The sequence below is a fragment of the Adiantum capillus-veneris genome, chromosome 8 (assembly GCF_014529385.1).
Source record: "Adiantum capillus-veneris isolate H3 chromosome 8, ASM1452938v2, whole genome shotgun sequence".
NCBI classification, from domain to species: domain Eukaryota; kingdom Viridiplantae; phylum Streptophyta; class Polypodiopsida; order Polypodiales; family Pteridaceae; genus Adiantum; species Adiantum capillus-veneris.
In genome coordinates, this window is record NC_140938.1 from 88,241,714 (window position 1) to 88,253,968 (window position 12,255).

The 12,255-nt window shown below is 45.0% G+C and overlaps 1 protein-coding gene across 1 annotated transcript in view; it reads left to right on the forward strand.

The window, feature by feature from the left end:
• Positions 1–12,255, forward strand: part of LOC147452517 (integral membrane family protein) — a 48,656-nt gene that overhangs the window by 15,180 nt on the left and 21,221 nt on the right. The window contains exon 2 of the mRNA XM_086518171.1: positions 11,514–11,877. Within this exon, the coding sequence (XP_086374297.1) occupies positions 11,514–11,877 (364 nt within the window). The remainder of the gene's footprint in view (positions 1–11,513; positions 11,878–12,255) is intronic.

A 12,255-nucleotide genomic window follows, 5' to 3' on the forward strand; every position in this document is an offset into this window, starting at 1 on the left:
AGGAGTAGGGTGCGTGGAGGTAGTAAGTGACTGGAACAAGGAATCATAAGTGTCGGGAAGCTTGAGCAGCAACCGAGTTGCCATGCCCTCAGAAGAGATCTGGTGACCACAAGCTGCTAGCTCATCACGGAGCAGAAGCATGCGGGATATGAAGTCCTGGATAGTCGAAAATGACGAGACTTGTAAGTCCATCAAAGTATTTTCCAGAATGTATCCTTCCGGGTGTCTTCGCCTTGTACATGTTGCAAAGGAAACCCCATACCTCATGTGTAGTGGCATGAGAGCATAAAGACGTCAACATGCTATCCGCAAGAAAGAGTAAACTCTGTGATGGTTCAGATTCCACTGATCCACCATAGCCTGTGTAACCACAATACCTGATCCGCCTGAAGGAGTACCATGAGAAGAAGTAGATGAGGAGCCAACACGTGTAACTTCAGAAGAAGTGGTAGCTGTGTCGATGTAGGAGCACCAGATGCAGGAGCAAGGCCGGGACACACGGCATTGGCAACATCAGTAAGCCAGTCCCAAAGGTCAAACTGCATAAGCATCACCATGATCTACATCTTCCAGACAACAAAGTTGGAGCTGTCAAGCTTTTCGTTGGGAGGAAAGATGGGCATGGTTGGGAGTGTTGCCATAGATACAGACATAAAATCAAGAGAGAAGTCTCGTGTGTAAAATCAAAAGCAAAGGTGAGGATAGGATCGGAAAACCACGCTGGATAGAACGCCAGAAGATCGCGAAGTAGGAGGTACGTGACGGGAGAGGCAAGGGAAACCCGAAGGGATGCCGATGAAGCAAAGTCGAGGTGCTGTGCAAACCTGAAATCACAGCAAAAGGGAGCTCGAAACACTGTGAGAACGCAGGGGTTTGAGCAAAAAACGCCAGGTGATGAATAGCGGAGGCCGAGGTTGGTAGGTGAGGGCTGTAAATGCACCAAAACAGGCCGAAAATCTGTAGGTAAGTGATCGGGAAATCACCGGCAATAATCACAACTGTTCAGCTTCCAAGCGGGAAGACCAGGGGGCAAGGAGCAGGGCTCCAGCTGTCCAAGATCTGCGGCAAAAGAAGGCTGAAGTGGCGATGAAAACGCTGGTCCAAGCTGTTGCCGTCCTTCTCAAAAAACGCTAGGCCAAGCTGGCTGAAAAACGCTGATGCAAGGGAAGGGCAACAAGTGGCGATCAAGGTAGAGGGAGGGAGGGCGATAGCAAAGTTTGCAGAAGATGTAGCAGATCCACAAAACGCTAGAGCTGAAGTACAAAACGCTGGTCCCAAAAAACGTTGATGGTGATGAAGTAGTTCTTCGCGATGAAATCCTCCGCAGAGTCCTCCCAGGTGTAGGCTATGGCAGATCCAAGCCTAGAGCTCTGAAACCATGAGAGAGAGAGAGAGAGAGAGAGAGAGAGAGAGAGAGAGAGAGAGAGAGAGAGAATGGCGATGGACACACAAGAGATAGATGGAAAAGGCTAGCAAGCCCCAATAACTCCAGATGGCAAAAACTGCTGTGTACAAGATGGCAAGATATAGATGGGAGAGTGCATCTCCCCCCCCCCTTCTATATATAGGAGAATAGGGATTAGGTAGGGCAGACGAGAAACCTCAACGACCATGCACAAAAAAATACCCATAAACGAGGAAAAAATGGAAAAGGACCAGAATAGGTCCGACCGGGCAAAGTGCTGAGCAAAACCCTAAATGTGCCTGAAGATCCCTGTCCAGTAGGTGTACGGGTGGCCAACCCATAACCAAGGGCCAGTGCACGTGATGTGTGTGAAGCTTGTAGGCAGGGTGCGAAGCATTTGGAGATGAAGAATCCAACAAAATTTTGCCGATTCACTTATTTGGCCGCGCGAACAGTTTCGCTTCTCTGTATTGTCTGCAATTCTCTGTATACTGTATGCAGGCACTGCAGAGACCTAGGGACCGTGAGATTTGACGGCAAGCCCATCCTCTCGAGTCTCAGGTCTCGCCCTCTCTTGCTCACCTTGGTCCTTCATCTTCTCCCACGCCCACAAGCCTAAACCATCGCGTGTCGTTACGTTTTCTCGCGAGAGCCAAGACACTGCGAAGAATCCAAATGGGCCGAACCAAGCGTCCCGAGTGGCAATATGTGCAGCAAATGAAGTGCCTCCAGAAAGGAAATTGGACTTGCAAATGTAATTATTGTGGGCATTCATGGGACGGTGGTCCTTTGCGTATCCATGCACATATTTTGGGCATTATTGGCCATGGTGTGGGAGACCCATGTGATGAGGCCCCAGCCGATGTTGTAGAGATTGTTAGAAGATTGCATGCAGATGCAAGGTGAGAGGGAGAAGACAAAGCTGCTTTTGTGGATGCATTGGTCAATGATTTGGAAGGAGACGCCTCTCAAGCTCAAGGAGGTGCTTCAATGAGTACGCATGCTAAGGGAACTACTAATGTAAGTGGCTCTTCCAAGTCCAATGTGGGGTCCTCAAGCAAGAAGAGGAACGTTGCTCAACGGGGTTTGGCAAGTGCATTTGGCTTGCAAACACGGAAGCAAGCAAACCAAGCCTTGCGTAGGTTTTTTTATGCTGAAGATGTTCCTATATGGAAAGTAAGGAGCCCTTACTTTTTGCACATGGTCTCATTCATACCAAGAGAAGAAAGGGCTACTCCCATCTCATATAGAGAAGCTTGTGTACATACACACGAACTTGAGGCTCATATCCAAAATCAAAGAGCACGGCCATGAGAGAATGGAGGTCACATTGGAAATGCTCAATAAGGAAAAAGATGAGGACCGCTTGCTTGCCTTGCAAGAGATTCAGGAGGCCATTGTAGAGAGTACTACAGATGGGATAGAGCCTATTCCCATTGCTGGTACCAATCATATTGGAGCATCATGCTTAGTTGGTGAGGACGAGGACGAGGACGAGGATGAGGATGAGGATGAGGATGAGGACGAGGAAGAGGAAGAGGAAGAGGACGAGGATGATGTTGCTTATGACGATGAGGATGTGAGCTATGGTGAGAGTTAGAGCTCGCTGCGCCTGGCCACTTGCTTATGTACCATGGTTTTTGACATTTACTTATGCCGTATGTTGTTCACTGTTGACTCTAAAGTTTAGATTCTAGCCTCTAGTCTCTACTTATGTTTTGGATTCAGCCTTTAGGAGACTACACTCCTGAATGTTTTTTGGCCTGCTTCTACAATCCTCACTCCTTTTTGTTTGGAGGTTACTTTATTACTTAGAGGCACGATCTCTCCACTTTTTATTGTCTGTCTACATGCCTGATTGACACATGGTCATTGATTGAAGTGTAAGGTGCAGTGGAATGAGTGTTTGAACTTTGCTCAAGATGAGTGCTCCGAACTGTGCTCAAGGGTTCCTTTTACTTACGGAAGGGAGAGCCTTCCGTTCTTATTGAGAGAGTGCAATGATCACAAACAAAGTGAATGGACACTGTGCGTGCAAGTGTATGAGACTGAGAGATAGAGAGAGAAGAGAATACGACACCAGAGACGTAAAACCCTCCTCCGAAGGCCCCACTCTCTATGGCGAGAGCGGTCTACTTATGATTGCACAAATCTCTACAATGCTTGGACTTGCCGACGATGTCGACGACGATGAGGACGATGACGAGACGGCTGAAATCTGAAAACGCTAAGGGCTGAAATCTGCAAATCTTCTATCTGTTGAATTTTGACTCTATGTCGATGGCGACGATGCGACGACGACGCGCTGAAAACGCAGATGCTGAAATCTGCGTTTTCTGGGTTGAATGTGCAAACTTCGTGGGATTTGACCGTGCGGCGAGGATCTGTTTTGCAGAAAGGTGAGATCTGCGAGGTTCGGGACTTGATCTGCGGTGTCTAAGGGCTGAAAACTGAAAACGCTGGGGTTTCTTGAGGTTCCGTTGCGGAGAATCTGCAAAACGCTAGGGTGTGATGCAGATGCAAAAACGCTAGGGCTGAAAATTTGCTCTGCTGTCGCCGGTTGTCTTGCTAGGCAAAACGCTAGGCTGATCTGCTGTTGCCAGGTCGCTTCAATGCAAAAACGCTGGACTTCTTTTGCTGAAAACGCTAGGTACTGGATGCCGACAACGCCAGGCTGGCTGCTCCAAAAACGCTAGATCTCTTGGGGATTTCTGCTGAGAAGGTGCCTGTTGAGCGTGTGCTCCTGCTGCCTCTTGTGCCAATTAGTGCTAGTCTAGGTTTGCTTATATACAAACTTACTCAATTTGCCCTACCTACTTTTCAACAAAAGTCACTTAAAAATAATAAGTGAAAAATGTCAAAAATAGGGAAAATAGGCTAAATGCACTGGAAAATTCCATTGAAGGATTTTGATGGGAATTCTTATGATCATGATGTGTGCAACCAGAGGATATGCATCTACACTAAGTGTCTGGGCATGCACGGTCTGCGAACAGACTCACAAAAGTGCCAGATCACTTCTTAATCTAGACTGAATGGACTGACTGAACCCTTGTCGTACTGTAGCTTGTCCACGGACACATAGGGTTGGATGTGTCATGTGACATGAAGTCTGATTGGAATTTGGTGTACCCACTAGTAACTATACCGCCGCCCGTGTCACGTGTGCAGATTGAGGCTTTGAGCAACAAGCTAGTCTCTAAATTTTAATTTCTAAAGTTTCTATGGTTATGTCTTTGTGTATAAAGTTTAAAACATGGTGGTGTAGTATGTAGCATCCTATGTAGTAGGCTATCTGAAGACTGACGTGTGGAATTTTGGGTAGTCTGATCCGTACTTATTCCGTACTTCCGTACCCGTGTGCTCTTTTCGGAATCTATAAGTGTCACAAAATAAGGGATCGGATTTCCTGGTAGAAGAGCAATCGACCGTGCTTTGATTTCATTGTAACAAACTTGGACACCCCAAGTCAAGATTCTAACGCAACACAGCAGACATTCACTTCAAATTTATTCACAGATCACAAGAGAGTCGACACGGCTCGACGTAGTTCCGTGCCAAGAGACATTGGCCCCAAAGACTGGCGCCCCTTTCGGTATTTATTTTTATATTAATCTTTGAGCAAAATACATCTGAGCCCGCGGGTGCTCGCTCTCAACTCTGCGTCCAAATGCTCTGCAGAGTAAGCCCCTAAGGCCACTTATAAAGAGTTACAAAGGGTTGCTAAAAGCAGAGCCCCAAAAGCATCTAAAATCAAAAGCAAACTGTCCTAAAAGCTGCCAGTGTAATTTGTGGAGATTCGTACACTGCTGTCAGCGCAAAAAGCGGAAAAATTCGTACGTCCTGCCACGTCAGCACTGTCAGTGCGTATCACAGAAATCCATGCAGCCACGTCTGCAGCAGCAGTAAGCGCGAATGGCAGAATTCCGTACAGTTAGCGAGTCTGCCACGTCAGCAGCTGGGTGTGTGTCTGGCCGGGTGGCTCTGTCACGTCACCAGTTTGTGACATTGTCATTAGAGAGCCATGACACTTCGAAGACCCCAGCAAGAATGTGACCAAGTTTGTAACAGCTCCAAGCAAACTTGATCGCATCGAGCAACTCCAAGCTGTCCTCGATCGGGTCATGGAGGAAAATCGGGACCTCAAAGCTCGCTTTAGCAAGCTCGAGGCTCGATTTGACTCTATTTCGAGTCGTCGTTTGAATGTAACAACCTATTCCCTTTTCATAGTGAGAGGACACTCTTTTGTACGCATGTTTTGGTCCCATGGGTAATATGTGACCTCCCGAGGACGATAAATTCATCTCTCTCTCTCTCTCTCTCTCTCTCTCTCTCTCTCTCTCTCTCTCACACACTGTTACATCCAGTTTACCGGGTACCTATTGTATCAGCTGCTACACCCACGTAGTTTTAGATTGTAGTAGTAGTAGTAGTATTTTGTTCCACTTCTAGTTCTTTTCTAGTTCTTTTGTACCCAGACATGGTATTAGATTCACTATTTTGTAACTGATTGGTCTCATAGGTCATTTTGGCCTTTTGAAGACGTTAATATAACATTTCATTTCATTTCATTTCTCTCTCTCGTCATGCCACCCCCCTGCCCGCTTCCACAATCCTGCGCGCTACCCCCCAATGCCACCAAAACCCCCTGCTCTCCCTTCGCCGCCACGCAACACCACTGTTTTCTCTTCTCTGCAGTAACCCAAAAAACCCTCTTTCATAATACCCCCCAAGGGGGGGGGGGGGGGGGGGGGGGGGGGGGGGGTTTCCTTGAGGGTTGAATACAACACCCCCCATTGCTCAAGAACATGCCCCCAAAACAAAAGACTTTTGTAGCCACTTTGGCCTCAAACCCACGCCTCGCCCCACCCCTCATCAAACCCCAGAGCCCATGGGAGGTCTTCATCATCCGAGGACTAAAGAAATTGCAGCAGGAGGTCTCAACCCTCAAAACAAAAATTAACACACAAAGAAATAAAGATTGCCATTCAAGAAACAAGGATTGCTGGCCTTGAAACTCAATTGCAGGCAGTGTGACATGAAACGTTTCGGGGTTTTGTGCGTTTCGGGGTTTCGCGGTTTTTGAAACGTTTCGTTTCGGAGCTCAAAGAAAGCAAAACACAGGTTTCATTTTATATGTATGTTCGTATAATTATACATTGAATATACCTAAAAATTCATTTCTAAAGATATGAAATTCCAAAATCTAGATGTGAGACTTGAGTCACGAGTGAACAAGGTAAGTCGGCAGCCAGCTGCAACAACGTGGAGGTAAAGACGAGGGGGCCATGCTGACGTGTAAGCTTCACACAGAGAGAGAGAGAGAGAGAGAGAGAGAGAGAGAGAGAGAGAGAGAGAGAGAGAGAGAGAGACATTATTCGATGTGCAAAAGCCAATGTTGCATCTAGTGTGGTCATTGAAGAGCTTCTTGACAGTGAAGAAGTACTTGTTATAGCCTCATGCATTAATGGCGATGTTATGGCAGCAATAGGTGATATGCAGATCACCAATAGGGAAGCGTTTGATGCTTTACTTTCAGCTCATGATGGGCTGTCCCAATCTTGGATAGTGCCTCTTTTCATGTTACTCCCTCTTTGGAGTTGTTTTCTTCCTACACTGCAAGTTCCCTAGGCAAGGTCTACTTGGGCAACAACTATGCATGTGAGATAGAGGGTGTGGGCACCTTTCACTTGGCTCTCGAAAATGGCCAAGATCTGGTTTTATAGGATATGAGATATGTTCCCGGTAGTAAGAAAATTTTGCTATCTGTGGGGCAGCTAGATGCGAAAGGTTATTTCACTACTTTTAGTGGTGGGCCTTGGAAAGTACACAAGGTTTCTATCCTGATTGTAAAGGGCAGCAAGAAGGGGGCTTTATATCATTTGTATTGCAAAGCATTACCTGACAAGTTCTTGGCTGTAGCTGAAGTCTATTCTCAAATGGAGCTTTGGCACAAAAGACTTGGCCATATGAGCCAGAAAGGCCTTCAGGTTCTCTCCTCTTTAGGGAGATTTGATGTAAAAGGCCCTTGTTTTGACTTTTGTAATAGTCTTCTTATTACTCCGTGTCGCTAAGAAGTCTAATGCCCTTGATTTAGTACACTTTGATGTATGCACTATGCGTGTTAATTCAGATGGGGGTGCACGGTACTTTGTTACTTTCATCGATGATTTTAGTAGAAAGTCATGGGTGTATGTGTTAAAGAGCAAAAATGAAGTGTTGAATGCTTTTAAAAGGTTTTATGCTTTTGTTACCACACAGAAAGGGCTTAAATTGAAAGTAATGGGGGAGAGTGTCTCTAATGAGCTCAATAAGTTTTGTGAGATGCATGGCATTAAGAGGGAGTTGATGGCTCCTTACAAGTCTGCATCAAATGGCGTGGTTGAAAGATATAATCGCATTCTTTGTGAGAGAGTTCGATGCATGCTGTCCACAGCTAATCTCCCATAAGAATTTTGGGGAGGCTCTTGAAACTAGAGTTTATGTATGCAATCGCTCTCCGAATCGTGCTTCGAACAATGGCATCCCCGAAGAGGTTTGATTGGCAAACTTGCTTCATATGACCATTTGCGTGTCTTTGGCTATGATGCCTTTGTGCATGTACGTGTAGAAGTGTGGACTAAACTTGATATGAAATCCATCAAGGGCATCTTCATGGGATATGGAGATGAGGGAGAGATGGGTTATAGAATTTGGTTACCTCATAGCAAGAAATGGTATGCAACCGAGATGTAGTGTTTAATGAGGCAAAGTTGCTGAACAATGCTACACAGGGTGATCTTGAAAAAAAGAAGGTCAAATCTCAACATGAACAACCAGCCATTAATCAACCATTAGTTGAAGATTTTGTTCCTATTGATGTTGAAAATGAGCAGCAATTTATTGTGCTACGGCCAGGAGATAATGGACAACAAATAGATGCACAGGATGGGATAGGACAAGACAAAGAACATGATGAAAACAGATCACAGCAGCAAGGAAATGTTGAAAATCAGCCACCCAATGATGGTGTGCACATTCTTGAGGATGTAGGCCCATTGCCTCAAAACACGGATCATTGGGTAAGAAGGTCTACATGTGTCAAAAGGTAGCCACAAAGGTTTCAACCATCTTTGGATTGCACTTTGATGATAGATGAAAATTAGCCTCTGACATATAAACAGGCACAATCATGTGAAACAAGGGTAAGTGGGAGCTTGCTATGCAAAACGAGTTGAATTCTCTGTAGGCAAATGATACGTGGGAGCTTGTACCTTTGCCTATGGTAGGAAAGCTATCCTCAATAAATGGGTTTACAAAGTGAAATGTGTTGACGGGAAGCCCAAGTATAAAGCACGGTTGGTTCCCGAGGGTTATAAACAGAAGGAAGGAATAACTTCCAAGAAGTCTTCTCACCGGTTGTGAAGATGACTACTTCCGTGTATTGTTTGCTCTCTTTGATTTGAAGTTGGATCAAATGGATGTAAATACTACTTTTCTTCATGGTGACTTGGATGTACATGGAACAACCCAAAGGTTTTACCATTCCGGGAAAAGAGCATTTGGTATGCAGACCAAAACGTAGCTTATACGGGCTCAAACAAGCCCCAAGACAGTGGTACAAAAAGTATGACACCTTTATACTCAACCATGGATTTAAACACAATTATTTGATTACTGCTTGTACACGAAAAAGGCTGATGATGATGGAAGCCTTATTGTGCTAGTTTTATAATTCTCTTAAAAAGGCAGCTGAGTTCGACCTTCTCAATGAAAGATTTGGGAGCAGCTAACACATTTTGGGGATATGGATTAGAAGTGATAGAGAGACACGTCACACACCTGTTATTTCTGTAACTTTTTGTATCTGCTGCTTTTCAGTCAAGGCCTTTAAATACGAGCCTAGAGGCCACTCTTGCAGATCAGCTTGGTAGCACATTGGAGAGTGGGTCCTCCGACAATTGTATTCTATGATTGAATAATATAAAAGAAGTGCCGAAAGGGGCACCAGATCTTGGGGCCAATGCATTTGGAAGTGGAACTCCACCACTTTGTGTCGCGACTATTTTGAGTTTTGAAGTTCAAGTGTTACAGTTTTCTAGTTCTGCTCGTGCGTTTTTGTGAGCTTACCGTATTGTCAATGCCAAGCTGGTTACACTCATGCTACAACTCTTGGTGTCTCTTTTGCATCTCGTCCAACAAGGACTGCCATTCCTCTTGAACCTCGGGAAGTGTTGTCGTGGACACTTTCTGTGAAGTGACTCCTGGTGGTAGCCTTGTATTCACGACGACTGTCTCTTGGCTCTCATGTGTCTTGTGATTAGTATGCCTTTGCCATCCATCACCTCCTCAAGTCTCTCTAGGGACCCATTACAGTTCCACATTGCCATACATAGCTTGTGGGTGGTGTCTCATAGACCAGAGGCAGTCTGTTGCTGTACAACTCAGAGTTTGCGGTGGAAAAAGCGGGGCAATTTCATGCAGTGTATAGATTGATGACCTAAAAGGCTGTACACTACGACAATCTGATGTGTGGCAGATCATCCTCATAAGTGTTTTGAGAAATTCCCACGTGGATTGTTGCATGCAACTTCTTTTAGGGATCAAGTTGTAAATGCTAGATGCTTCTGAGGCTTAAAAGAAATCTTTTTAGTTGCTTTTGGTTTGGAACATTTAAATATGTGGCCTGTGTGTTAGTTATAACTGAGACTGTGGTGAGTGGTCTCTCTTTACTGTAGTACAATGGTCGATAATGATAAAGAAATATCGCAGGGTGCGCCCGACTTGGAGGCTGACACTCTCTGAAGGGTACTTTGCCTCTTCTGTGTCGACTCATGAAGTGAAGTGTGAAGTTATTTTTGTTATGTACTAGTTTGTGTCATTAATTTCTTCATTGGCACGTGGTGCCGACTGCTTATAGTGGAATCAGAGCTGAGTCTCTCTCTTATTCTTACAAGAGGAACAAACACCTACGATGGAGGCAACACCTAATCTGACTTCCCTAGAATCTTGTGAATAATTAGATCTCTACGGATCGGGATTATTTGGTGGATCTAGTATGAGACTTGCGCTCTGGGCCTGGTACTTCACCACGACGACCTAAAAATTCTTGATGGAAGAACTCTACTTCTGCCACCATCCCATCTGTTCCACCTATTTCCTCTGGACCCTTGACTACTCAAAGGCTTCATTGCACTATACTGGATCCGATAATATTTCTTCCTTCAGCAAAGGTGGGGATGTGGAATGTGTGCAACATGCAGGTGTAGTGGGGGGACTGCAGTAGGGAGAATAATCGTGCAAGTGCTGCAAGCCTGCAAGTATATTAACCTCCTATGGGATACAAAACTGGCCCATAGGTCAATTCATATACCTCATTTGTTCCAATGCGGTACCGGTTGACATGTTGAGCATTCTTTGAAAAATTCCTGCCATGTACCGTGAGCTAAATAATCATTAAATACACATTAGGCACGCATGGGTGCACCCGCTGTTGACTAAATGGAAAAATTGTTTGACCATAGCACAAATGGCAAGTATAGCAAGGAGAGTGGGATTGTGAAGAGGGGGATAGTGCACTACACAAGGTGCACTGTGGAAGGATACAGGAAAAGACTTGCTTGCTAGATGCAAGAGAGAGGCAGCTCAGGCAAAGGAGGGCTAACTACGTACTTAGAACTGACCTCATGACAAGATCAATAGAATAAAGATGGGGACTGTGTGAGAGGTAGGAACGAACAGATGCTAAAAGGCGCTGAGCAAATTGCTGTGCTCTGAAAAAGCTAACAAAAGGTAACCTCACATGAGCAATTGAGAGTTCTCAAAATCAGAATCTGCAGCAAGGTGCATTTGGATGATCGATCCACATGGTTACGATAGTTACAATGGACTGGCCAACAGATGGGTGGGTATGGCTCTTCCAAGATGAATAAGAGGACGCAGTGCTTAGATCAATCTTATTTCAGCCTTCTATGTATGGATATATACATGGTTTTGGCTCACCTAGCTGAATTCATCTCTTATCAGTTTCAAAGCTCTTTAATTGGAACCCAACACCCCCCCCCCCCTCCAAAACCCGCCCCCCCCTTTAAGGGTTTTTTTTAACAAAGCTTTGACTTTTTCTGTGCAGGTCTTATTGTACAGGGCAGGGCTTGTAACAGCAGCAGTGACATTTGTATTGTCAGCATCAAGGGCCTATTTACCAGAAGACAGCATTCTGAGTTCTTTTATTGATCAAAGCACTGATGCTTTATACGCCATTGGTACAGGAGGATTGGGGGTCGCTTTGTTTCTAATTCATATCTATGTCACACCCATCAAAAGAACTCTGCAGCTTCTTTGGGCGGCTGGAGCGCTTGGATCAATAGTGGTGGCTGCAAAGTTTGCAGCTCCCCAAGGTGAAGGCTTGGTAAATTTTGTGCTTGAAAATCGCTGGGCCATATGGCTAGTCGGGCCTCTTTTTGCTTCTTTGACGGGCCTGGTTTTTAAAGAAGGTATTTTTCTACTGCTTTACTAAATGGAAGCAACTACATACACGGTATGATCGCAGTTGATGATGTTATACACTAATTATACGAGCTGCAAAGCTTTGCTTGGGAATCACCAGTTAAGAGTTTGAAAAACCTTGTTTTCCCTGCAACTTTGAAGTTTGTTCTCACATAGCTAAATGTTGCTGACAGTTGACTGGCGCAGACTATGTCGTGGCAGTTAACTATCATCTTGTAGTAGGTTATTTATCACACCCATGGTTGCTCATGATGTAAACATGACTTGCCACGATTGTTTTGTGGTCTAGAAAGGGAATTTATATGCTTGTTGGCATTGAGAGAGGTGGAGGTTATATTAACTAATGCAAGGACGCTGTGAATAAT